This window comes from Sturnus vulgaris, chromosome 13 (genome assembly GCF_052056855.1).
Source record: "Sturnus vulgaris isolate bStuVul1 chromosome 13, bStuVul1.hap1, whole genome shotgun sequence".
Taxonomy (NCBI): domain Eukaryota; kingdom Metazoa; phylum Chordata; class Aves; order Passeriformes; family Sturnidae; genus Sturnus; species Sturnus vulgaris.
In genome coordinates, this window is record NC_142255.1 from 11,581,591 (window position 1) to 11,607,589 (window position 25,999).

The 25,999-nt window shown below is 38.7% G+C and overlaps 1 protein-coding gene across 5 annotated transcripts in view; it reads left to right on the forward strand.

Moving 5' to 3' along the window:
• Positions 1 to 25,999, forward strand: part of ADAMTSL3 (ADAMTS like 3) — a 172,788-nt gene that overhangs the window by 83,102 nt on the left and 63,687 nt on the right. For all 5 annotated transcript variants that reach the window (XR_015806521.1, XM_088172562.1, XM_088172565.1 and 2 more), the window contains exons 6-8: positions 2,299 to 2,535; positions 15,675 to 15,801; positions 24,329 to 24,403. Coding sequence is in view for 4 of the 5 variants with exons in the window: in XM_088172562.1 (XP_088028688.1) it covers positions 2,299 to 2,535; positions 15,675 to 15,801; positions 24,329 to 24,403 (439 nt within the window). In the remaining variant the exon portion in view is untranslated. The remainder of the gene's footprint in view (positions 1 to 2,298; positions 2,536 to 15,674; positions 15,802 to 24,328; positions 24,404 to 25,999) is intronic.

Below are 25,999 nucleotides of genomic sequence, written 5' to 3' on the forward strand. Positions count from 1 at the left end.
TGAACAGAGCTCAAACACAAAGCAGGTGGGGCTGGCATGTGAATCGAGCTGCCAGAATCACTTTGGGTTCTTTGAAGATGCCAAAAGAGAATAGGGAGATGAGAATTCATTTGCTCTGAAGCAGCCAGGAGACGAGTGGAAGGAAGGAGCTGCATTGTGTTGAATCAATGAGAAACATACAGTAACCATGGGCTTGACATCCTGACTTTGTGGTGTTTGTGTCTTGGCATGCATCAACACCCAGTGATAATGGACTGTAACAACAGCCTGTCAGACCTCAGCTGAAGGCCATCCCTCTGCCTGCTTTACAGATTGCTCTTTAATTCTTTGTGATGAAAATGTAGCTGTGCATGGCTGAGTAACACTGCTTCCAAATACTGCTTCTAACTTTACCTGAATCTAATGTCCACTTCTTTTATTTGATCCTTAGTTGCTCTTCTGTTTGCAATGGTGGAAGGGAACCATATGGTATCCATATGAACTCTGAAGTCCTCTCTGCTTTTTAGACTTGCTATTGTGGAAAATGAGAGGTGACAGATAAGTCAGAGCCAAAATTCTGCTCTCATTTACACCAGTGCAAACTGGGTGAATTTCTGGGGAGTGACACTGCAGTAAGTATGTGTGGCTTCTCACAGTATGTACTTGATGTTTGTAGAAGCTCTCACTTGAGGGATTTGGTAGAGGTAAAATACTCCCTGTGTCTTATTCCATAATTGTATAGTTTCAAAAAATATGGCTCAAACTAGCATTATTCCAGATTTAAAATAATACAAAATCCATTAGTATCATTCTGAATTTTTTTTATAGTCACTGTAAGGTGTAGCATTAGAGCTGAAAAGTTTTGCTGGGAAAGTTCAGTGACTTGCTCAGTACTCAGCTGCAAAAACTCCATGTGTTAGTCAGCAGATAGAATACTGATTTTTAGAAGATATTTTATGTAGATTACAACCAATTCAGAGACATTTCTAGGCTACTGTTTACCACGGTGAAAAAAAACCCAGACTGAGTGCAATATTTTTTGGGGACATTGGACTGAAATTCAAAACTTTCTCCTGTATATTTTACTCTCCAGTCCTATATAATGCACTTACTATTTTGTCAGATTTATTTAGGGAAGGTTCAGTTCACTGATAAGGTTGAAGCTGTGCTTGGGATCAGTATTGTTAACTAATACTTAGCAATAAGTTCCATGAGTTCGCCTGACACATCACAATCTTTCAGTCTTCCATCCAACGAAAACAAAACTTTGTTGAAATCAGCCTCACATCTGGCTTATATGTGCAGTTGGAATTCTTGGAAGAATATCCTTTCAGTCTGGCTCATGGACGCCTTGACACTGGACATACTTTCAAATGAAGTCTGCAGTGAGGAATTGTTTGACACAGTAACTCCTTTGCCAGTACTTTACCAAAGTTATTTTCAAATCAATCAGTATTCATCTCCATTCCTGTCACCATAGTTTAATATTAACATCATTGTTTGGGTGCAATGCTTTATGTAGAAAAAAAGATTTTAGAACGTTTTATTTCAAGCAGTTTATTTGGTCTTTCAGCTGAGGCGCTGTGTGGGAGAAGGTAGGGAATTGTCTCATTAGAACTGGAAATACAGGATCAATTGGTACCAATTTGAAGTTTATTTTATTCCAACAAAACAAGCCTTACTGCTTCCATGAGGTAAAGGTGCTTTGTAATTAAACTAAAGGACTGAGCACTGAAAGTTCTGGTGTTTCCTCCTAAATCTTGTGCTTTTTGCAAGCAATACTGAACAATTAATTAGACACACTTTATTTTCTTATTTATATGGAGCATTAATACCTCTTTTATTACTCTGACATATGAATTGATAAATGAGTATAGAGGCCTCAGAAAATCCTTTAGTGGGAAAAGCTACAGGAAAAGAGAAACATTAAATATCAGATATCACCTTGTAGTTACTTAAATATTAGTTTCCTTTAGAAGCTAATTCTTACTATATTCTTACTATAGAACCAGACTTTAACTGTGCTACCTGGTGTCATAAAATTAACATTTTAATTATCCTCTCATATTTAATTCTCCTCTCAGCAGTTATGTTGTTATTGCTGGAATATGTATGATATTCTGTACTTGCACTCCAAGCAATGGATTAAGCAACATAAATTATTTTAATATACACAGTAAAACTTTGTGGTGTGGTGTATTTGTTAAAGCAGATCAGTTCTTTACCTCCCTGAAGAGCTTCTGTGTCATTCATCAGGTAACTTTACGGCAAAAGCAAAATATTCCTTAGTTTAAAAAAAATTTTTTTGTTTGTTTTCAGGACTGCCCTTCAGATGTTGGTGACTTTAGAGCACAGCAGTGTTCTGCCTACAATGATGTCAAATACCAGGGACACTTTTACGAGTGGATCCCTGTCTATAATGATCCTACTGCACCTTGTGCCCTGAAATGTCAAGCTCTGGGAAAGAACTTGGTTGTGGAGCTTGCCCCAAAAGTGCTAGATGGTACTCGCTGCAATATTGAATCCTTGGATATGTGCATCAGTGGAATTTGCCAGGTATGTTCACAGTGTGAATCTGAATGGGGGTTTTGTTGGGAGGCACTTTTCTCTTGAGTGGGTGCTTTGGGATTGTTTTTCATTCTATTTATCAGTTTAGATGTATCTGCAAGTGCTGTCAAATGGATTGTAGATAATTTACCATTTCAGGAAGGCACAGAGCTTCCTGACTGCCTTAGCCATGGATTTTTATCTATATAGATAAAGGTCAATAAAATTCATTCCCTCTTCTATTTACACATGTAAAAATTAATGAACCTAGTTAATGTAGCTATAGCTTTTCAAAATTTAGTATATCTGTGAGGATGTGATGAAATAGCAGAGCCTTCCATTTAATTTTATTTATTTTCTGCGTCTCGTATAATCTCTATTATGGAGAAAATGGAACGTTTTATGGGATCCAGCCCATAATGGCAGGTGTGAGTATATAGGTCTGTGTTCTTGTATGGGTGAGTGACTATATGTTGTGATTGCATGAGCTGATTGTTTGAATCTTTAAATGGCAATATAAATTTCTAGATATATTTATTATTTACTAGTTATGCTATTGTCTTTATACAATTAGTGTAAAAGCATATTTGAGGCTTGCTTGCCTCGCCTGTGTCTCATTAGCAAAACAATATTGCAAACTTGTTTTATGAACAGAGCAGTTTCTAGAGAATGGACATGTTATTGCAATTAGTTTTCTTTCTCTGCAAGTGGTTGCTGCTCTGTTAACTGTCTAAAATGTGTGCGACTCAAAAATGCAGGATATGGCCCAGTGAGAAAAATAGCTCTATTATAGAGGAAAATTTGACACATTTGGCAGAAGACTGGTGCATGGATTATAGCAACATTAATATATGATCTGGACCTTGCTGTGGGTTTTATGTGACTTCTGTGTATGCTGCAATTCCGATGCCAGTCGTGTCAACACACGGTGCATCTGCTGCCTCTGAAACAAGAATTCCTCACAGAGAGACTGCATTTGTCAATCGTGCTTCACTGTGGGATCCAGCACTGTTTGTTACCCTCTCCTTGAAATAGGATATACCTCTAGAAACTCTGGGAGCACCTGCCAAATAATATATTTCTTGTGCCTTATTCTTAGTGATACTTCCTATTCTAATAAGAAGGTTTTTACCCAGGATGATTACCCGGGCTTTTCTAGGAGGTGCATTTACAGCAGTGTTTGCTGCCTGTGCCCATTGCAGCCTGAGTGTCAGGCTGGATCTGGGGCAGCTCTGGCCTTGTGCTCAAGGTGCTGTGGGGGTGCCAGTGTCTCCCAGGTGACTTCAAACACCTTTTTCCATCTTTCATGGAATCAAATTCATGGCATCAAATTCTCTTTGCCCAGAGTGGGTCCTATTTCACGAAGAACAATTGGGAGGTATATTTAAAAGGGCTGCTTTCAATGTTTCTTCCTAGCATTTTGTAGTATTCATGTGTATATATGATATAAAATGTTGGAAAATGTAAATAATCTCTTTTTAGAATAAATGTAGTGGTGGAGAAGAAATTAATCATTCCAGAAGCAGAAACTGGAACTCTTACACTGTTGATGAGAATCAATTTCTTTTCTCCATCTTCCATTTTTATTTTTTTCAGTATTTCTCCCAATTTCACAAAAATATTTTTCAGTGTGAGGTAACATCTTCAGGAAAAAAGCCTGAAACAAACATGTTTAAAATGTGTCCTGTGCTGTAACATATTAAATTTTTAAAATTTATTGCTGAAACTCATAAACAGTTAACTGTTTTCACTTTATTTTATTTCTAAGTCACTGGCTACTCCTGAGGTATTTTTGCACAAATTGAAAATGTTTGCTTTTTAGAGTATATATTTGCTGATTTAGTGTTGGATAATTTTATTGAGGTAAAAAAATTGAAGTAGAATCCAATGAAATTAAATGAAGATTCCTTTAAATAACCTTTTCCTCTTTGCAAACTCTTTTGGGCGTAGAGTGAAAGGTTTCTTACTTGTGAAAGAGGCTGTGGGAGGTGGGGTCTGGCTCCACAGAAACCAACACAGAGCTTTTTGCTACTCCTGTTTGAGCAGGAAAAGAAAACGAATTGATGCCTGATCTTTCCCAGAAAAACATGGTTATTTAGTCAGCTGCTCTTGAGAGAGACAGCACAGTCGTGATTCTCCACAATTGTTGCTGTAAGATCTGTCTGGTGGGTTCTGACATGTAACTGGCACAGCCAGCCAATTACTTGGCAATTGTTTTACCAGCTAACTCATCTGAAAGCACATCACACTGCTGATGGAGGTATCTTCACTTCTATGCCTGGGGGCATCAAAGACTTGCTATAGAGGAGACTGGTGCTGGTTTTGCTCATTTATTGTCTCAAAGTTGACTCAACTTCCCCTCCTCCCCAAGGTGATTTCACATTCATCTCTGTTCTGGTTCCTGCTAAGGTAGGGCTGCATCACTAATTCTGCCTCTTGTTCAAACTCTCACCTTGGCAGCATATGAATTTACAAAGATGGTGAATTCTTGTTCTCCAGCTTCAGTTCTGATCCTTTGCACTTCCATTATCAAGCAAATCAAGCTAAACAAGCTCTATCAAAAAAAGTTGTGAGATGACAAAGCTGCATTCTGAACAGGAGGTATGAGGCTTTACAGGAGGTGAAATCTGAAGAGGGTGGAGCAGGGAAAGGTTTTGGGGAAAGTTAGTAAGATGTTTTGGGGTTGCTTGAGGCTTAACTCAGTCAAACCATTTGACCATGTTTTGGTTTGCTACTGCCCTGCTTCTGTTACCAACCCAAATATCTGGGGCTGTTGTGTTAAATGAGGACGGGTCAAAACTTCACTGCCAGGATTTTCACACTTCTGATCTTTTTTCTAGTCTCTGCATAACTCCCAAAACATTTTTTCATATAATGTGTTCCTGCTGTGCCCATCTGGATGTGGGTGGAGACATTTAAAAACATCTGCATGTCAGACACATATGTGGGCAACATTTACCCAGTTACTCCGCCTGCTTTGGGGCCCTGCCTCTCCTTGGGTTTTGTTTTTAATTTGTGCAGACCTGCTTTTTCCCTACCAGAATGCAGAATGGGGTGTTACTTGTGCCAGCACCTGAAATGGTTACAGTGATAATTTTCCTAATATGGAGTAATATGTTTGGACAACAAATACACGCATCACCCAAAAAATCCGGAGTCCTAAGGAGCAGCCTGAGTAGTTCTGTCCTAGGCTGTCACAATTAGGTCAAGGATGATGTAAATCCTGCAGTGAACTTTCCATTTAGTGTCAGCAAGTTGTTTGTGTTCCAAAAAAGGCAGACACTACACTGTGCTTTGTAGCATATGGCATAAATTTAGCTGACATCAGAACACATCCCACATGTCAAGTGGAGCGCCATCAACTTCTGCCATGCGAGTTCTCTTCTGTCACATGTCATCATATGGCGAGTGGGCATCACTCACCACCAAAGCTCTCTTATGCTGGATGTAAATATCTGTCAGAGTTTTCATTGAAAACAGTTTCTGTAAGCTTTTGGAAGACTCCTGCACTTCTTTTTTTTATAAGCTTTGTTTGTGTTTTAAACTCAAAAGTATAGCAGATTATTAATTTCTTCTGAATCTTGATGCATTTGATCCTGAGAGTTGCTTTCTCAAACTGTTTGTTTTGTTTACTTTCTCTTTTGGTTCCTGCAGATACATTTTTTGCCTGTAAATATGTTCAAGGACTGCCCAAGATGCACAGGAGATTTGGTGTGCAGAGACTTAGAAAGGAAGGTTTCCTTTCCATCCTGTGTTACCGCAGACATGTTTCTAACACGTTAGTCTGAGTACTTAATTCTTGAATAGCTGTTAAAAAAGCACCTTTTTTCCAAAATTAATACTTACTTGATCTCTTTTTAATATTTAAAAATTAGGTGTTGCCTTTTTCTTCTTTTTAGCCTTTGGGTGATTCATAGGAAGAATTGATTTTGAGGTTGCTCTGTGTCAAGCCAGCTTTATACTAAACCTGGCATTCTTTCCTGGGTACCACTAATTAGCAAATGCACAGAGTAAAGTGCATTTTGGAGCATGAAGGAACCCCTATGTAGATGCCTGTACTCTGTCTACACGTTACTGCAGCAGAGCTGGCAGGCTGGACCCTGCCCAGAAATACTGACAGTTACTCAGGGAGATCCAACAAAACTTTCTGCCTCTCAGAGCCACATATGAAAAACTTCATGTGACTGCACACGTGTGACAGGGGTCATAAAACTGGGAGTGGGGAGCTCCAGCTGCAGCTCAGCTGGGAGATGTTGGTGGCTCTCCAGAAGTCCCACTGGAGGATGGGGCTGAGCTAAGCAGGGGCTGCCACATCCTCCGTGACCTGTCAGTGTCACTCTCAGGGGCTGGGTTCTCATCTGTGGAAGCTCTTGGAACTGCTCAGGCCAGCAGATCATGGAGCTGCCCTTGCCCTCTTTGAATGTCACTGCCCACCCTGGTGCAGTGGCTCCCTTGCAGTGACATTGTTGGCAACTCAGTGGTGGGCTTTTATAAATTAATAATAATAACAGGATGCTCTCAGACACTGCAGGTAATAATGGGTTATTCTCAGACACTGAAAAGGTCTTTTGGGATCACTTGTTTGTATTTTGCAGTTTCCCACTGCTGCTAGAAACTGGTGTTTCTTTTCAGGTCTTATCTTATTCTCTCTCCTACTGTTTCTTACGGAGAGTGCTCTTTATAGGGATTTCTTACTGTGGAAGTTTATCTTTTCTTGTCAGATAAGTAGTGGGTTTTTTCTGATCTCCAGTTTCTTATCTACACTTCTTTGGTCATAAGTGATTCTCTCTGACAAGTTTTGTTTTGTTTTAGTGAGCTGAGTGCAAATGTGACTTTACTTCCCAGCCTAACAAGGACCTAAATCATGTGAGCAGTGATAGCAGAAAAACTCATGACTTGGGTGTCATCTTGAAGTAGAGCCTTAGTAACCTACAAATCCCCCTGTGCTAACTTCACCAAGCAAAGCAGATTTGGCTGAACTCAGCTGGAAAAGGAGCAAAGTAATTTGATTTCATATACTGATTTCTTTTTTGAAAGCGTTCTCACAAACAAGAAGCTCACTGGGAGTTTGTGTCCTATCCTCTGGTTGTGTGTATATGTTTTTTTAAATGGAGACCATGTGGGAAAGGGTACTTGCTCCTGCTGGGTGGTCCTATAATCTCTCAGCTCCTCTAGCATGTGACAGATCATGTAGTAAGAGTTAAAGGTTTTGGAAACACTTTGTTTTATTTGATGGAAGTGGATTTACAGAGTTGTGGAACACTCTTTAGCCTCTTGCCTTCAGATATAAAATGTCAGCAGAAATATGTGGAAAGTCTTTTTAGGAGCCCTTTAGTAAGCAGTGAATTTTATGCACTGTATTTTTTTATTTTCTGGGGATTTTTTTATTGCTTTACATTCTTTTCCTCTGTATAGATGGCTCGGGAATTTGAACATCATGGAGCGTCTCCTTGTGCCCATCATTCTGACTTATTTTACACCTCTGTTCTGAGGTTTGCATTTTGACACACTTTGCCTTTAGTGCCTGATTTCTTACCTGTGAGGAACTGAAAATCTCAAACGGTGGAAGTTTTGCTCCTCCCAGCACGGCTGCTGCCCATTCACCTTGGCAGGATTGCAGCTTTCTATGCTGGGAGGAGATGGGCTGGGGAGTTCAGTGCTGGTCCTGTGTACATGCACAGGGTCCCTGGAAGGGCTTTATTCTGTTAATTAGCACATGCTGAAGCCTGTGTCAGCTTGTCTGGGTACTGTCCTGGGCTCGTTTGATTCCAGAGATGTGAGAACCCGTGCCACAATCAGGCCTTTGTTAGCTCAGACATAACTGAAGAGTTGTGAGACAGGACCATGTGAGAAGAAAATCATGACTCAGACCAAGATAAATCCTCAGTGAGGGTAAACTAGAGTTTGAAAGTGGTGCTTGAGAGCTAAGATTCCACACTACTTTAAAAGTAAATTAAAAATAATAATAAAAAAAGAAGTAGCTTGCTTAATTGGAGGCATGTTCTGGTATCTCTCCCTCTGCTTGTCAGAATCAATTACTTGTGGGTGATGAGCATGGGAAAGAGACAGTGGGAGCTTTTTGCTTTATGTTCTCTCTGGGGACATATTTTATCTGTGTAGGAATAAAGTGCAAGCTGAAGCTATCACAAAGTGAAGGATGTAAGCAGAGATTGCAAAGTCTGTGAATAAATGGGCTTTGAATGACAGCAAGGTTTTACAGCAGGGCAAAGAAACATGGAAAATATTGACTAAGGGAGAGCAGGATTTTCACATGACAGTTTTTTTATTCATGTTTTTATTACCATGAATTCCCATAACCATATTTAAAATTAGGTTTTTGTTGTGTGGATACAATCAGTCCTGACATCTGCCTGTGCTGGATTCTGTGCTCAGACAAGTAGAGCAGAGGAAAATGCAGCAATTAGCTGACACTGATGCAATGAGATCTCTGTACTGTGATAGCATATGCAACTGTGCAATGAAACACAACCTTCATTTCTCTGAGTTTTGGATTTTGTGAGTGTCTGTGTTTTTGGAAATAGAAATCCCTTTTCTCTGAGCAAGACCCAGAGGATTTTAACTTTCCCTACTGAGTGATTCTAATAAACTGCAATAGAGATTTGTCTTTTGGAGCATGTAAGGGTTTTTCACTGTTTGCTTCCTTTACTAGTAAATGCTGAAATAAAACATGTCCTTTCAGGTCACAAAACTTGGAAAAAGCATTTTTGTCAGGGGTAATTTGGAGGTTATCTTGTATTTTGGGCAATGCTGATAACCTTTAGAAGTATGTAGATGTTCTTACTACGTTTTTATCTTTGTTTTCATCTCTTGTAAGCCTGAAATAAATAATTTGGTTTATAGTAGTCCAAATACTGCTATCCTGGTAGATCACTTCATTGGTTATGTTTGGTGCAATAGTTTACTTTCACACTATATTTTGCAAATCTTGACAAGTTTTAAAGGCAGAGGAAGGCACTTGCACCTGGAACACAAAGCCTTTGCCACCCTTCAGCAGATCAGTGCTCCAGCCAGGACAGGATTCCCTCACTGAGGTATAGCTCCAACAGATCTGCTGCTGGCCAATTTTTAACTAAAAACCACTGGCCAACATGTACTAGATAATTACAGACTGTTGAGCCCTTGAGGGGAAGGATGTCCTGTGCAGTTACTCTGTCATATTCTCGTGAGAAGTGCAATTACCTTCTCCCTTTGTGCATCCTGCAGTGCAGTTCCTTGCTCAGAAGAAATATAGAACCACATTTTAAACACATTGGGCACTTCCCCATAAATGATTTGCTGGGATGATTTTCTGCTTCAGCTGAATTTCACTAAATGCCATCTGTATGTTTGTGAGGAAATTCCACTTGCAGGTTGTTCCTGGAGCACATATTCTGTGCATCCTTTGAAACAGCCAGGCCAAGGGAAGCACACGAATAGAAATGTACCCAGAGTAGCCTTCAGCTGGGTGTTGCTGACAGCTGGGGAGTTTGCTCAGCAGCTATAGAAGGATGGCAATTATGTCATATTGAGATATTGTTGAATTGATTTTCTGTTTCCATTTTGTTAAACCAAATCACATTAATAAAGGGAATTACTCCCTGACATTGAGCTGCCAGTCCCTCAAGTAAACTTAGAATACTGCAAAACAGCTTACCTAATCATTTTAATGGAATCACTGACAAATGAGAGTCTGTATCAATAATACATTTATTAGTCAAAGTAGAAAATGGTTTAGTATTTAATATATTGCTGAATATTTAAATGGCATGTCTGCTAAAGAGCTTAGTCTAAGACATGTTAGATAGAAAAATAATGGCACCAGTGCAGCTTCAGTTTTAATGTTTCACAGAATTTATGTATCTGTCACAAATAAAAATAGCAGTGATTTATTCTTTTGTGGCTGCTTCTGTTAGAAGATCTCAGAATATTTGTGTTTTCTGGCTATACCTGGATTTTTGGCTCCAGAGGGCCCTAGAAGGGGGAAAGCTCACTTTGAAAGATAAATATTATTTATAATTATCTATATTGCTGTATATGATTTCTTGCTTTTAATAGTAATAATGACATTTAACACTTACATGATGCTTGTTATGCAGAGATGTCCGGTTTTACTCATCTCTGAAATAAATATTTTTATTTTATAAAGCGTAGGTGTATCTTCAACTTATTTATTTAAGTACATAATCTTGAGTCATTGCATTCCAGAAACCTTTTTGGATTGCTGGAATGTAATATGTTTGTAACTGACAATTCACTGCTGTGGAATGAGTTCTACCAAAGAGTGATCTGTGCCTGTTTTGGGTGAGCCTGCAGCTGGAGGTGAGTGGCCAGCTGAGGTAGTGCCACAGCTCAGGAGGGCTAAAGCAATGGTCTAACAAATAAACGTTGAAATTGTAAAACTTGATCCTTTATCAGACTCTGCACTCATAATTCTAGTGAATGTTTATTAAGAGAAGTCATGAAAGGAGGGAGGGAGGGAGGGTGTGGATGGGATTTGCCTTGTTTTTCACTATGATGCTTTTTTACCGTATTGGAATTTTAGTTAAAATTCTGTCACCTTGCAGTCCTGTCCATTTTCTTATCATACTTAATTATAAATATGTTAATAAAGGAAGTTCCTTGAATTTGGCAGATTATTCTTGGGCCTTCACAAATCGAAATTAATGCTACATTAATTTCTTTGTTGAAGTCCAATTCCTCATCTGAAACGCTACTAATTGAATATGACCTAAGGAAACAGCTTCACATGAGCTTCTGAGTGATTTTTGGATTCATATTTGCAAAAATATTTGTAATGTTCCATAGTCACTTTTAACATATCAGCAGTGATTTCATTCTTCTCTTTCATCTGTATTACTGTATTTTATACCTGACCTTCTGCTCTTCCTTAGCATTTCTGAACCTACATGAACTATTCTAAGCATGCTACAAAGTATTTAACACCCCTCAGGATGTCTTTCACATCAGCACTGCCATGCTAAGGTTTGTTGAAGCAGATGAGTGGTTTTGTTCACTGCTTAAACAGATGCTTTCTATCTGAGCTGCTTGTGAGAAAACTATATATAATCCTATAAACTATATAATTCTTTTTCATATTTTTTTTCCTTTGTAAGAACAGACAAGTAATATCTTCAGGTTCTGTCCAAAACCAGTAATGGACTGGAGACCCGTTTCTGAAAATAATCCTGCCATATCCAAATTCATTGATACCCCATCATGGACAATTTTATAAATTCACAAAGTGCTCATTTCCTCAATACTCTTTTATATTAAATTTCTACTTGCTGGGTTTTTTTGTTGCATATTCTCCCTGCTGAATGAGGAGCTCAATTACAACCTGGTCATTACAATACCTGTATCATTTTTTGGCATGATGATATTTATGATTACAAATTTCTTAAATTCCAGGGTCCCAATCCTTCCATTACAGTTTGTGTTATCACTTGTTTCATTTATTCAGCCTATGTTAAAATCATCTAATATTATTTCTGACTATGCCCTAAAAACCTGCAGATGTTTTCCCAGTCTGCCTGTAATATTTATAGCTGATCCCTTTGCTCTGTAAACAGCAAGCAATGTGGGGTAAATTAATCCTTCAAAATGCCTTAATTGTGAAAATCATCAGCCTCTGGCTGGCTGAGGTGGTGTGTGAGCAGAGGAAGGCTGTTGCCATTTATCATTTTCTTGTCCTTTTTGCAGCTTTATTTGCAAATAACTAGATTTACTGTCTTCAAAATGTTTCATCAAACACTTTTATTCTCCCCCAGTAGTTATTGGCTAAAATATGAATACCTTAAGTTCATAATATTTGGTGTTACAATGACATATGTTTTGAGACCCAATTTCCAAGGCCATGCCTCACAGCTTCCCCTACTTCTGGTGAGATCTGTGGCTGTTCCTCTCACCTGAGAAATACCCAATCAAGGGTTTGCAGATTAAAAAGGCTGGCTCTAGACTGAGATTTGAAATATATCCCATCCTAGTGTTCACTCATGAGGATTCCTTCTTGAATTAGCTCTAAATTTGCAACTTGTGACTTTAAAACCGGTGGAATTTTTGGGTGCTTCATGTTGAACAAAATTTGTGATTCTGTGCTCACTTCAAGTCAAAATTGTAGTTATAATTTGAGTTGTTTTCTAAATTGTGTTCCCAGATATCATTGCTTGATATTCATATTTGTAACAGCTGATGTAAACATAATCTGGGAAGAAAATCTGCAGAGGGTGAATGCATCTAGCTGAACACACCACCTTTGCTGTCAGGGGAGCTGTAATCCTTTTCCCACATCCCAGTCCCTTGCAGCTAGCACTGCTGTTTTATTTCTGTGGCATTTGTGTATTATTAAAAAATAAGCAATAATACTGTATGAAACAGTCCTCTAAAGTATGCTGCTGTGCTGATTATCTTTTCTTACATTCCGTGTAGGACACAATAATGCCTTTTGTTTGCACAGTTGGGTAATTTTTGTTACACCCAATGAGAGTTTGTTTTCACAGGGCTGTGTGTGAGAGCCCAGCCTGGATGTTTGTTATTGTCATGTTGGGCCCTAATGGGCTGGGCTTGCTCTGCTTGCTCAGTGCCCTCCTCCACTAAAGACTTGCAGCATCTGTAGCTACAAATATGCAAGAAGTTAAACTAAGGAAAATTTTTTCACACAGGGTGTCACAATGTGCAGCTTATTTTTTCCTTGGAAATTAATTGATGAGTGAATAAACAGTTCTTTAATATTTAGAAAAGGAAATTACAGTATGAAATGGAGGTGTGTTTGAGACATCTATGGAAAGATTACACTTGCAGTGATACAACTTACCTCCCTGTTCTAGTGTATCTTTGTGTGAACAAGGGCAGGAGAATCAGTGGAGAGCAGTAACTACTTTAAAAGCCTTCCAAAGAGAAACACAGGCTCTCTCTCAGCCACTGCTATGGTCTCCATCACTGCACCATCTGCATCTTAACAAACTTCAGGAGATTAATTCATGCAACCTCTCTGTCAGCTGGGGATCTGCAGTTAGAGCCCTTGCATGGGTTGGAATGGAAAAGCACAGGAGTTTTCAAAGGTCAGAAAAGAAAGTCTGTTGTGGAGCTGGGAGCTGAAAGAGTTGTCAATGCTGAGGCAAATGTGTTGAGCACTGTGTTATTATATCCCATGAAATTTCATCTGCTGGAATGATTCAGAGTGGCCCGGTCAGTTGCTGCTTCTGAAATGGTTTTCATTAATTTCTCAATGTTAATTGTTTATAGAGTGTGAAGATAGACTTGTTTATAGTAATTTCTTTACAACGTTTTTCTTTTTATATATTTTTCTGGATGTCAATAATGAACACAGAGACAATTTCAATTGCAAATACTTTAATCTGCAATCCGTGCCTAAATTATAGTACAGTGTTCCCCCATGCCTTCTGTGTGGTAAATAGCACCTGTTTTGAGATGGTCTGAGTTCACACTTTTAAATTCGCTTTATTTTTGCAACTAAGTTTTTGTTAAACCTGAAATGATTTACTGTTAGTGTTAAGTGGCTTATTTATTTTTAAAATTAATTCCTTGCTGGCCTACATAGTATTAAGATCCCCTTCAGCTGCAGGAATAAAATAATTTTTCCTGCTGCTAATGTAGGTTTCTCTGGTAAATCTGAAGCCCTTAGGAAGGAGATGCCTTCACTGCAGGTCTCTCAAATGAAGTCCTGTGAACTGTCCCCATTAATGCCCTCCCCCACAGGGAATTCAGGCTGTAGGGAACTGGGAAAATAAGGGAAAGGGGCAGAAGGGGGAGGTGGGGCTGCTTTGTTTTCTTTTCCATAGACATGTGCACGGTTGAGGTTGCATTTCTCCGTGTTTGGCAGTGGATGTGTGTGATTTGTGTGTCTGTGTGTGTGTGTCAGCTCACGCTGGAGGACCCAGCCCTGCCTCTTATGTGAGGACTGGATCCCCAGCTCTCCAAGGGGATCCTGTGTCACTTTTGGCACAGCACACTTGCAGTGGATCTTGGCAGCTGAGCCTGCCCCTTCCAAGCATTTTTACATGGGAAGAGGCGTGTGCTGGCCACTTTCAGAATTCTAGCACTGCTTTTAACTGCGACTTTCCAGAGGGTTCTCTGTCCATTTGTCAGTTTGGATTTTTGTTAAATATATACAGCCATGACAAATTAGCTGCCCTTCTCAGGGATATGTGAGTGTAAGAGGCATGGAGGCTGACTTAAGAAAACTTGAAGCTGGAGATCAGCTTTTTACTCCATTGTTCAGCATTTGGTACTCCCTGAAAAATTCTTCTATGAAATGGTGAAGAGTAAGATAGGTGAGGCCAAATACTTATCTACCATTCATCAGGAAGGTGCTTTTGATCAATTTTGTCTATTCTTTGTCTTTCCATTCTCACTCCCATCTTTCTTGTGGAGTTGATTGATATGCAGAGAAAGAAAAACCTGGGAAAATGCTTTCATTATAATTTAGAGGGTTTTCAGTTGACAGTTTGGGTTTTTTTAATTGCTTTTTGAGTTTTTGGCAGTGTTTAAGTGTGGGTGTTTTTTTAATAATTGTTGGAAAGTTTTAGAGAATGGGTCTTATATTCATAAACCAGAAAAAATCAAAAGGTGAGAAATGAATTGCCAAAGTTTTTTAGAAGCTGGTTAGCAAATGTGTATGTAATTGACATTGATGTAAATGGCAAAAAGATCTACACAAGTGCCAGTTAAATTGTGAATGGCCAAGACACTAGAATGTTGGCACTGCCCTCAACTCCTTGTCTATGAAGCTGAAGGCTGAGTGCCCTTTAAATTTTAACTTGGATTATTTTATTGCATTTATCCTTTCTCAGACATAATTAAACAGGTGATGAAAACCAAATTGTAAATAACATAGTTATGCCTTGTGTTGGAAAGAAGAATGCTCAATGGTATTCATTCACATAAGTAGTGGGAAACAGATTCATGTATTTCCTATGCTTGAATAGCTTAATATATCAGTTGTTGTGGTTCATCATTAAAATCATGGAAATGACAGCATGCTTTTAAAATCCTAAATGGCAAGATATGCTTTGATAGAATGAGGCCAACTCATAAAATCAAAAGGATAACATAATAAATAAAATTCCAGAAACCTGAGCATGTCTACTACAGCTTTGCCCTCCTTCTGACTGTGGTGTTGATGTTGGCAGGCAGTAGGCTGTGATCGACAACTTGGGAGCAATGCCAAGGAAGACAACTGTGGAATCTGTGCAGGAGATGGCTCAACATGCAGGCTTGTGAGGGGACAAGCTAAGGCACATGTCTCACCAGAAAAAAGTAGGTTGCAAATTGATCCTATGGTAATTTATCCCTGACTGTGTTTTCTGCTTGTATATTAGCATGCATATTGCAGTGACCTTTTAACCATAGACTTGTCTGCAGTTTCACAAAGCTACTTACTCTAAAGTCTGTGCTAGATTAGTCTATTGAAATTCTATGAGGGATACCACACATTAGGTATAGCTAGGAAAGAATTTGAGATATGCATATTTTTTTATAGAGCTACTCAATTTATTCTATCAGGAATAAGCATCAAGATGCACATCTCATTTTAGAGGGTATCCTCATGTTGCAGTATGTGTGATGCTGCAGAAATGTTTTTAAATCATGGAAACATCTTATAGATGGTTTTATGGAAATAGTGGCCTGTGCTTGAAAGTACCTGGTTTTCAAACTAACTTTGATTTTTTTGGTGGGTTTTTTGGTTTTTTTTTAATGGTGTTTTTTTGTTTTGTTTTGTTTTGTTTTGTTTTGTTTTCTGTGTGGTGTCTGAAAACAGTTGAACTTTAAGGGCAAGTTACTACTTTTATGTTGCAAAAAGCACAAAGTGAAAGGGACTAATACTTCCATCTCTTTGTGTTTGGCTCAAATGTCATCATTCTTTCTCAGAAAATAATTAACATCCTACTGGGAGTAACTCTGTAATATTGAAAATATCAAATATAAAAGAGGAAGGGTATTGGAATTAGACCCTTTACTGGAGTCTGAAGAGTCTGGCTATTTTGATATGCGGGCAAGATTTTCCTTGTTTTCCTACAAAGACTCCCCTCTGACACTGGTGCTCTCCACCCTCCCAGATGATGCTCCCTGGAATCTCACAGCATATCTCCTATGTGTTTATCATATGAATAGTTGCCTCACATAATTCTTCTTTTTCTGAACTCAGTGTGTATTTGTCACAAGCATTTGTCACATGGAAATGGGGCTTTGGGGTTAATTACCTTCCTGCAAAGTCACCAGATTGAAGAGTGCTCTTAAAGTCAACGCTCAAAGTTCAAATGCAACCAGGTTTTCCTTTTAGTGGATGATGCACCTGCCTTTGACAGCTGCCTATATTTTAATACTGTTGTATTTCAGCCTGCAAAGATTTCACTTGTGCCCTGATTTTGAAAGAGCTTTGTATATTGAATCATGCTAAAATCATGCTAAAATCTTATTGCAGTATATATAACTATTCCCATGGGATTTTTAATGCCACTGTTTGCAGTATGCTTCAGTTTGGATGTAACTTGGAGTAGTTTATTTGTTGTCTCAATGCTTATTGCTTTGCAGTGTGGTGTTTTCTACTGCCCTGCAAGGGTGTTGGGTGCCACTGTGCAGGTGCATAATTTCTGTAATTCAATACACGTGTATAGCAAAGACAACCTGAATTTAAAAGTGACTGGTTTTGTGGCAGCAACTTTTAAAGTCATAGGATAATTTTCCACAAGTCAAAGAGCATTTTTTACATATTAGGTGGTCTATCAGTGTTAGTCTTTGCCTTGCTTTGACAAGAGGTCTTCTTTATTGATGGAAGAGTGTAGTCCAGTAATTTATAAAATTTTTCATCATGAAAGAGTGAGAAAAGTTCTTGAATGCTTACAATGAGCTGAAAAAGAATTTTCATGGGAGGCCATTTTTTATTCATTTGCCATATCAAGGACTCAGAGCTTCTGCTCAACATAGAGCAAGCACTTGTAAAACAAATATTTTTGTAGTGTCTCCAAGCTGTATTTGTGCCTATATATAGATAGATACAGATATATAGGGATATATATGCACAAAATAGCTCTTTCTGATGTGAAGGTGAGCTGGAATTGAAAGAAATTGCATTATGTATTCAAGTTTTACAACAACACAGATTGTCCTGGAGAAGGAGGATGCCAGGCACACCATAGGTAGTTCTAAGGCAACCCAAACAAACTTGTTGGATTGGTGACACTGATTGGATAGCTCATGATAAGCAAAATAAAAATTTCACATGTAATTGCTGCTTAGGATGGAAGTACAGTAAAGACAAAGTGGTAGGAGGGATCTGGTTTTGAAAGTGTCATTTTGTGACAGAAATTTTTAATTTCACTTATGGTGTTCTGGCTCAGGTAAGAGCTGACTACAGCTGACATCACTTGGTGGAAGGTTTCCTGTTGCCTTGGAGGTTGTGAAGAATGCCCATGGTTCATTGTTTCCTCTGTCATAATTCAGTGTCTCTTTAAGAGTCCTTTAATATTAAACAGCAACAAAGACTATTCTGAGGAAAAATGTCAGTTTTGCCAAGTTTTGGGTTTATCTTGCACTGCAGTAGGCTGGATGATATGAATGAATTACCACTGGCATAAGCAAAACAGTACACATGCTACTAAATTCAGAACTCGATGTTTTTCTTGGTTATTGTGATGGTGCCAAAATATTTTTTGGGTCAAGTTGTTCAACACTATGCAATGAGTTCCACATAATCATCCTGTGTGTGAATAAAATGTGGAAATAAAGGCATCCTTTCTTTGTGGTAAAATATCAGTGAAGGGAGGCACATAATCTTCCAAAGAGTCATTTGGAAGCTTTCAGAACTAGTGTTGAGAAAATATCGACACATGACAGACATGTATTTAAGAGGGAGCTTAAGGCTGTGAGCAGGATGTAAATTTTACTGTTCAATGAAGCAAATTAAAGAACTGGAAGAAAAGCAAGAGCCAAAGATTTTAGTATAAAAATGAGGCATAGGGGAAAATAAAAGTGCTTGGTTATCTTAGTCCTTATTTTAAAACAAAGAAATTTAGGCATTGATAGTAAATGATTTCTCATGAAGGACTGATTTTATTTTATTATCTTTTTAATATGTTTTTACATTAAATTAATGTCTTTGATCAGAAAGTTAAACAGCAGTGAAAGAAAGCTTACTGTTTTGCATATATGAACAGTTATTTCAAAAGTTTATTTTTTTCCACTAACACTTAATTGCCTTTGAAAGACAAAGTAAGTTAAAGTTCTGTCAGCAAGCCAGATTCTAACATTCTGGTAAAATGATTAAAGGTTTGACTAATGATATCCAAACAAAAAGTGTAATAGGTTGTAAAATGTACCATCCCACTGGGAAATGAGATATCATGGGCCTGAAGTTTCTAGTACTAAAGGCATGGAACTCCCATTAACTACTGCACTTTGTGCACATGGAAAAATTGTAGGATTGGGCCCTCGTATCTCCTTTCTGCACCACTGTTGGCAAGAATTGGTAGGAAATTGTTTTGGTTCTGATACCAACAAGGAAGAAAAGATGCTGGGTCAATGGGGGGGCAAAATTGAAGGCATGGACTTGTCCCAGTCTGGTTTTATTTGATTTCCAAACTGCAAGATACTTACAAGTTTTGCCTTTCTTAATGTTTTGCTAAAGAGCTTCTTATGAAAGCTTTCACTGGTGATGGCTTTGTAACTGTTTGAATTTCCTTTTGCCATGTGCTTTATTTCCTATGGCACTTGTGTGTAATATACCATTGGTCACTTCTTCTCACATGATGCATGTCATCATCCCATAACCAAAAACCTAATTTCACTTTGGTCATTTATCTAAACAGAGGCCTTTGGCACAGCTCCCTCTTCTGTGTCATCAGCCAGCTCAACTTTGTGACAACTTCCTGCCTCACGTTTTTTTCCCACTTTGAAATCAATATACATGAAGCTATCAACCCAAATTGTCAAGGTTGCCTGATACTTCATTTTAGATGAAGGATTATTTGCCAAAAATAGACATTGTGTCAGAAACTTCTCATGCCAGGTGCTATGTGTTTTGGAGAAAATTCAGCCAAAACAGCGTATTCCAAGGACACAGAGGAGAAAAACATGTTGTTTCCCACTGTCAAAACATTCTTGAAACCTTTTCTTTAATATGTCTTAACATCCCCCCATTGTTGGACTTGATTACAGATCAGGGATTTGAAATTTGGCAGGCAATGATCTTCTGGTCATGGATAAGTCTTTTGCAATGTCTGTGAACATCAACACATATTTTACTACAACCTTTACAAAAAGAAACCCAACCTTTCCCTTCAGTTTCTGTGGAATCTTCTTGGATGTTAACAGCTGAAATTTCTGAAAACTTATCCTTTTAAGTACTCTCTAGCTTGTTACATCCTGACTGCAAACAGATTGCATGTGTGCAGCCTCCTTAAAGTACATTAATGTGTTGCTCTTCCAGAAATAAGAAATTTTTCCTTGAGGTTACTCTTGCTTTCTGCTTTACTGCAGTGTGGACCAGGTGCCATGGGATGAGCTCTGTGATGCATCTCACCTCACGTTCAGGCATTCAGAGAAGATTTTGTGGAGAACTTCTAATCTCCTGAGCTTCAGACTTATGATGGGGAGTGATGAGATCACATGAGGGGAGGGAAAGATGAGATGAACTGAACAGAAAAATTTGCTGTTAGTTCATGCCATGAAGGAAAGGCAGATGTGAGAAAGTGGGTGGAGGATGTAGGACTGGCTGTACAGACACACTGAGGCAAGGAAAAGAGGAAGAGAAGACTGAGATTAGATAAGGAATCTGGGTGGGAGATGGAGTCAAAAACACTTGGAGAGGAAGAGGAAAAATCAACTCTGTGTAGAGCCAGAAGAGGGAATTGGGACTGGTTTGGCAGGAAGACTGTGTGTGGGGAGGGATAGGATGCCAATACATTAGTGTTTCACTATGGATAAGGAGAATGTTTTTTGAAGCAAATTTCATCATGGCCCTAACACATTGTTCATAAATTCACATCACAGAGTGGTCCTGGAGAGCATAATTTCAAATTTTTTGGATGAAGCTAAACCAGAAGATGTGTCCCAGAAAAGCACCTGATGTTCTCCAGCAGCTCCAGGATATCCAGTCCATGGGATCAGACTAGAATTAGTCCCAGCAAGGCACCTGCAATTCTGTAGTGTGGATGCTGGGTCTTCAGCACCAACTGTTTCAGTCTAGACATCCCTTTACTTTGATTGGTTTACTTGGGGCTGTTACAGCTAGTATGAAGCCTACTTCTTGGAGAAATTTCTCTGTGAGAACATTGGCTATTTCATTACTTACTTTGCAATGCATTTCCTTAAGATCCATTCTCTTGAGGGGCTGTTTACTGTATGTCCTTTATGTTTTCTCCAGTGCATGTATTTGGCTTAGCTTTTATTAGGCAGGTCAGCACAAAGCCCAGCATCAGTGCCTTCTGAAATGATGCCTGATGCCACGGTGGATGAGGATTCCAAATATTTTGAAATTTTTAGTTTTTTGGGATTTTTAGTGCTATAGTTGTTACAGGATTATTGTTTGTACTTTGAGAGCACAAAGGTCTTCGATCAGAACCAGGGAACCAGAAAATAAGTTCTGAGTAAATACATAGAAAGAAACACTTTTTATAGACCTGAAATAAACCCTCTGGCCTGCTATAAGAGGAGAGAGGGAAAACTCCCAACTGGCCCATATGTGAAACAGTAAATGGGTCCACCATGGCCCACATGGAAAAATAAATAAAACCTGCTGAATTGGATTGAGTTTAGGAATGTGGCTCCTTTATTTTGATCCTGGGGATTAGCTCCCAGTCTTACCATAGCAGGGAGTCTGATCTTGCTCTCATTGAGATCCAAAATCTAAATCCACATTAACACCATAGAAACAGGATCAAGCCTTTCCATCTAAAGTAAAAGCAATGCAGGAGCTTAACCAGCAAGTGCTGTGTGTAGTGTGCACACATTTGCTGAGAGAGTCTGGGTGAGAGTGGAGGGAGATGACTCAAGTGCTGCTGGGAATCCCTGTCCTAAAGCAGTGTTGGAATAGAGGGACAGTATCTCACCTGTTTCTCAGTTTTTAAAGGCTCAGGTGAGCCTTAATCTGAGATAACATTAGAGTCTTGTGTTTCTGTATGTTCCAGATGATTTTGGGCTAATTTGTTTTCAGCTTTAGACAAAGGTCAGCAATTAACTTCCAAAGAAATCCTGTAAGGGGAAAGAAAAAGTAATCAAAAATTCTCAGTATGGATTTCAGGTTAGTAATTTCTTATGTTTTAGTAAGAGTTCGCTGCTTTTAACAGTGTGGGCCCTATTGATTTAATGGGAAATGTACAGCATAACCGTTTAAAATGGGTTTACAGAGCCTTGTGTTTCTTTAAGAATATGAATTACATTCAGCTGAGAACCAGAGACCTTTGGAATATATAGTTTTGGAGCCAGACCTGGACAACCAAACCTATTGTTTCAAAGCTGTCCCTAGGAGGAGGAGGAGGAGTCCCTTATGGTCAGTTCTGTCCCATTTCTTCCAAACCCTCATTTCTGTTCAGAAGTCCAAAAATCTCACATTTATTTTTTCCTATAATTTACTTAATCTCAAGGAAAGACTGCCCTAGGTCATAATTATCTCAGTCAGGTTACAAAAATCTCCTGCTGTCGACTTCTTGACAGGTCTGTGGGCTGCAGAGGTTGACTGCTGCTGTGGTGGTGAGCTTAGTCATCCCTAATGCAAATAAAACACTTTCTGGTAATATTGTCTCTGCCGCAGAGAAACACCAAATTTAGCACCCCCGTGAGACTTTTGGACCATATCAGAGAGTGCTTCGGTGAGGGTGGAATGTCTGTAGTACTGCTAAAGGAATGTGAGGCATCCTGAGAAGGGATCTGCAGGGTCTGCCTGTGGGGAGGTGCAGGAAGCACAGCAGGACGACCCTGGTTGTTCTCCAGAGGAGCAGTCCTGCACATCTGTGCACATCTGCAATCCTGGGCTGTGTCCATGAGCACGGGCTGCCCTTGGTTCCTCTTCAGAGCAGCACTTCATGTGTTCTGAACTGGTCATAATCTGACTTTTATTCGAGGTTTTGTGCTGTGACTGATTGTTGGTTGTTATCAGGATGGGATTCAATTCCCCACCGAGTAAGGACAGATGGGCCCCTCAAACCTGCCTTCTCTCAAATACTGTCGAGCACATGTGAATTCAGTAGTTATTTCCTTACTTTAAAGATATACACACCCACTACCTCCTGGCTATCTTTAGCAATTCCTCTGATGAAAAAACAAGATGCAAAAAGATATTAAGTGGTTCAGTAGTTAATGTTTTTTCCAGGGCTCCTTAGTTGTATTATTGTTTTACTGTAGTATTTTTTCACTCTGGTGGAATACACAAGAATGAAATTAATAAAGCTCATATTTTATTACATCCAAAATAAATTGTTATATTTAAATGTCCTTCCTAGAAATTGACGATATAAAAACTGTAACATAAGAAGGTGTTTATTTCAGAAAAAATAATTGCAGTATTTGCTTGAAGTATTCTGAACATTTGGCAGGAAATCATACTTATGCTAAGGAGATGTAAACCAGAAGCTGATAATTTAGCATCTACTATAAAGGGGTCTGGTTTAAAGTGCAAAGAAACATTTTTCAACTATTTTTTAGTTCAAACTAAACTCAGCTATTCTTCCTCTAAATATTTTATGGGTAATTCTGGGGCCAATGTATCACTGATCTTCAACACACGTTACTTTTTGAGTCTGTAAAAAGGAACTTCCTCTGCACCAGCCACTGAAAGTGCATTAGTTCCATCACTAACAGAGCATCTTGTGCAGGGTGGAGCTGCAGAGGGCACGTGTGGCAGGGCCTGCCTTACAGAAGATTTACCCTTGGGCCATGATGGAAATGGGTGACAGCTCCTTGGATGCTTTGCTTCCTTTTGTGGATATCCCTGTGAATCCCCTTTTCTGAGAGCACTCCTTTTGTTGGTGTGAGGGTCTCTGCTCTGTTGATTTGAATGGTCACTCAGTTTGCTTGGGCAAATCATAGATTTCCTACATTTGAAATGAGAAGTAATAATTTTCTGCCTTTGTAAAATGCACTGAAGTAAGTGTGCTGCACATTTATATATGAAGAGGCCTTTCAGGCAGCCAAAAGCTGTTTTGTATTGACATGTCCTGTTGGGGGCTGGTTTGGTTTATAGTTCACTTTAAATTGAGCCTCTTACTGGAAGAAATGATCTTATATGGTGAGTTAGATGCAGACACCGTTATAACATATACCTTATAGCTATTATATATTTGCTCTTAACTGGTCTGTAATTGGTTAAGGGTTAGTGTTAAGTAGATGATTTATTTCCTGTAAGTCCTGCCACTTATTAAAGTTGTGACCTGCAGCAGGAAATGAGGTGTGGGCAAAATGAGACTGAACAGCTGCAGATTTTTGTAAGGGGGAAGGACTACTTAGCAGATTCCTTATGTCAATTCAGTGATTAGAAAATAAAACGAGGACAATGGAGTGTAAATATATTCCTAATACACTACTGACATTTCAGTTGTTATTGTTAATAACAAATTATTTTCCAAGAGAAAGCAAGATTTACAAGTCCATTTGTAGGTCTTAATAGTTTTATAACATAGCAAACAGACTCAGTACACTGTATGTAATAAAATAATGTATTATTTTTAATAGAAAAATTGTGAAAGCTGTGAAATATTTTCTCAGACACATTTGACAGTTTTCAGTCTAATCATGTGATGTACAAATTCCCTGATGAAAGATAACTTCTAAAACAGTTGTTTAATTTTCCTAGGGGAAGAAACTGTGATTGCTGTACCACATGGGAGTCGCAGTGTGAGAATTACCCTGAAAGGACCAGCACACCTTGGTATGACTGAGCTGTTTTATGTATTTATACATAGGCAGAAGATAAAAACAGAACCTTGTATCTGAACTCATCCAAACTTTGGAAAATATGGGTAAGATCATGACCTCGATACCTTGATTCCTCTTCCCATCTTTAATATCCAGCCTGGAGATAGTCCTAGAGAACACTGGAAAGTTTGCTTGGTAAAAGGAAATAGAATACATAGTGGTGGTTTCTATTCCTTCCATTTAAACCAATATGAGGCATCTCAAATAAAGTACACTTTTAAACAACATGCAAAAAAAAAAACTTCCAGAGGATTATGTGTGGAATCAACAATACTTGCATAGCTCAGCACCAGATTTCTGTTGAAGCCTGAACAAGTGATCTGGGTACAAATGAAGTGGGGTGAACGACTACAGAAGTCCTGTTTCCTTGTAATTCTTTTAGTCATTACATACCACCAACGAGAAACAGTTCATTATCCTGTAAGACAGTTGTTGTTCAATATTTTCTTATAAGGCTGATGGCAGTATTTATGGCAATTTCTTCATCCATAGGCCTAGTTTGCATAGAGAATGAATGGCTTCAATGGTAAGTGGTGCTGCCATATCAAGCAATGAAATAAACTATTCATTTAACTTTGAACAATTTTTTATTGGTAGAAGTAACAGATGTAGTCTGTATCATAGAAAAAAAAAAAGAACTTCAGCTGTGAGATATGTAAACAGAAGTAAAAAATGCATTTTATTTGAAAATTGCTCATCAGTTTGTTTGCTTTCAGAAATACATTGTCACATCCTTCCAAAGAAAAAAACTGAAATAAAACTCGGTCTTCAGAACAGCTCCAGAGTGCCAATAACTTCTAGATATACTACTTATATTAAAAAAGTACAAAGCTGAACTTCTATTGAAATAAATACTATTCCTTTAAAACTGTTGCAGGGGATGTGTGAAGGAGTGATCCTGACCAGTTCAGGTCAGGACTCTTGGACTTTCTTAAGTAGTTCTGCAGAAGGAAGTTGTTGTTTCAGCTTTGTATGAGGAAAAAGTACTAGATTGAGTGGCTCTTGGGGGATTTCTGGAAAGCTCCTGAGGAATGCAGCAGTAACTAAGTACAGAGTGCTCCTGGCTCCCTACCCAGGGTGGTTCTGTAAAGAAGCTGTGGCTTGGCATTACCTTTGTTAGTTCTCTCTCTAGCTGGACAAGAATTGTGAAATGTTCCTTTAACCACTTCCACCAGCACATCTGTTTGCAAATCTTCGAGGATTTAGACATTTTTTACCTAAAATTAAAATTGCAGAGAGAGCTGTTGTGGGGGGAGAGATGACAATGACTTCTGGCTTGATGGCCAGGTCTCCAAGAGCTGATGCTCCAGAGATGCTTCTCCACTGTATGTGTTTGTGGGTGTTTGTCACTTAACAGAAGATACCAAATGATCCCTTGTCTGCAACTTCATCAACTTCAGTGGGGGTGTGCTGGTATAATAAAGCTAGAATTTTAAAAATATTCACCTATTATTACAGGTTCCATTTGTCAGGTGTTTTTCCTGGCTTGCAAGGAGTTGAGTTTAACAGGTGAAGCAGAGACTACTTATTGTTAAAATTTTATACTGCC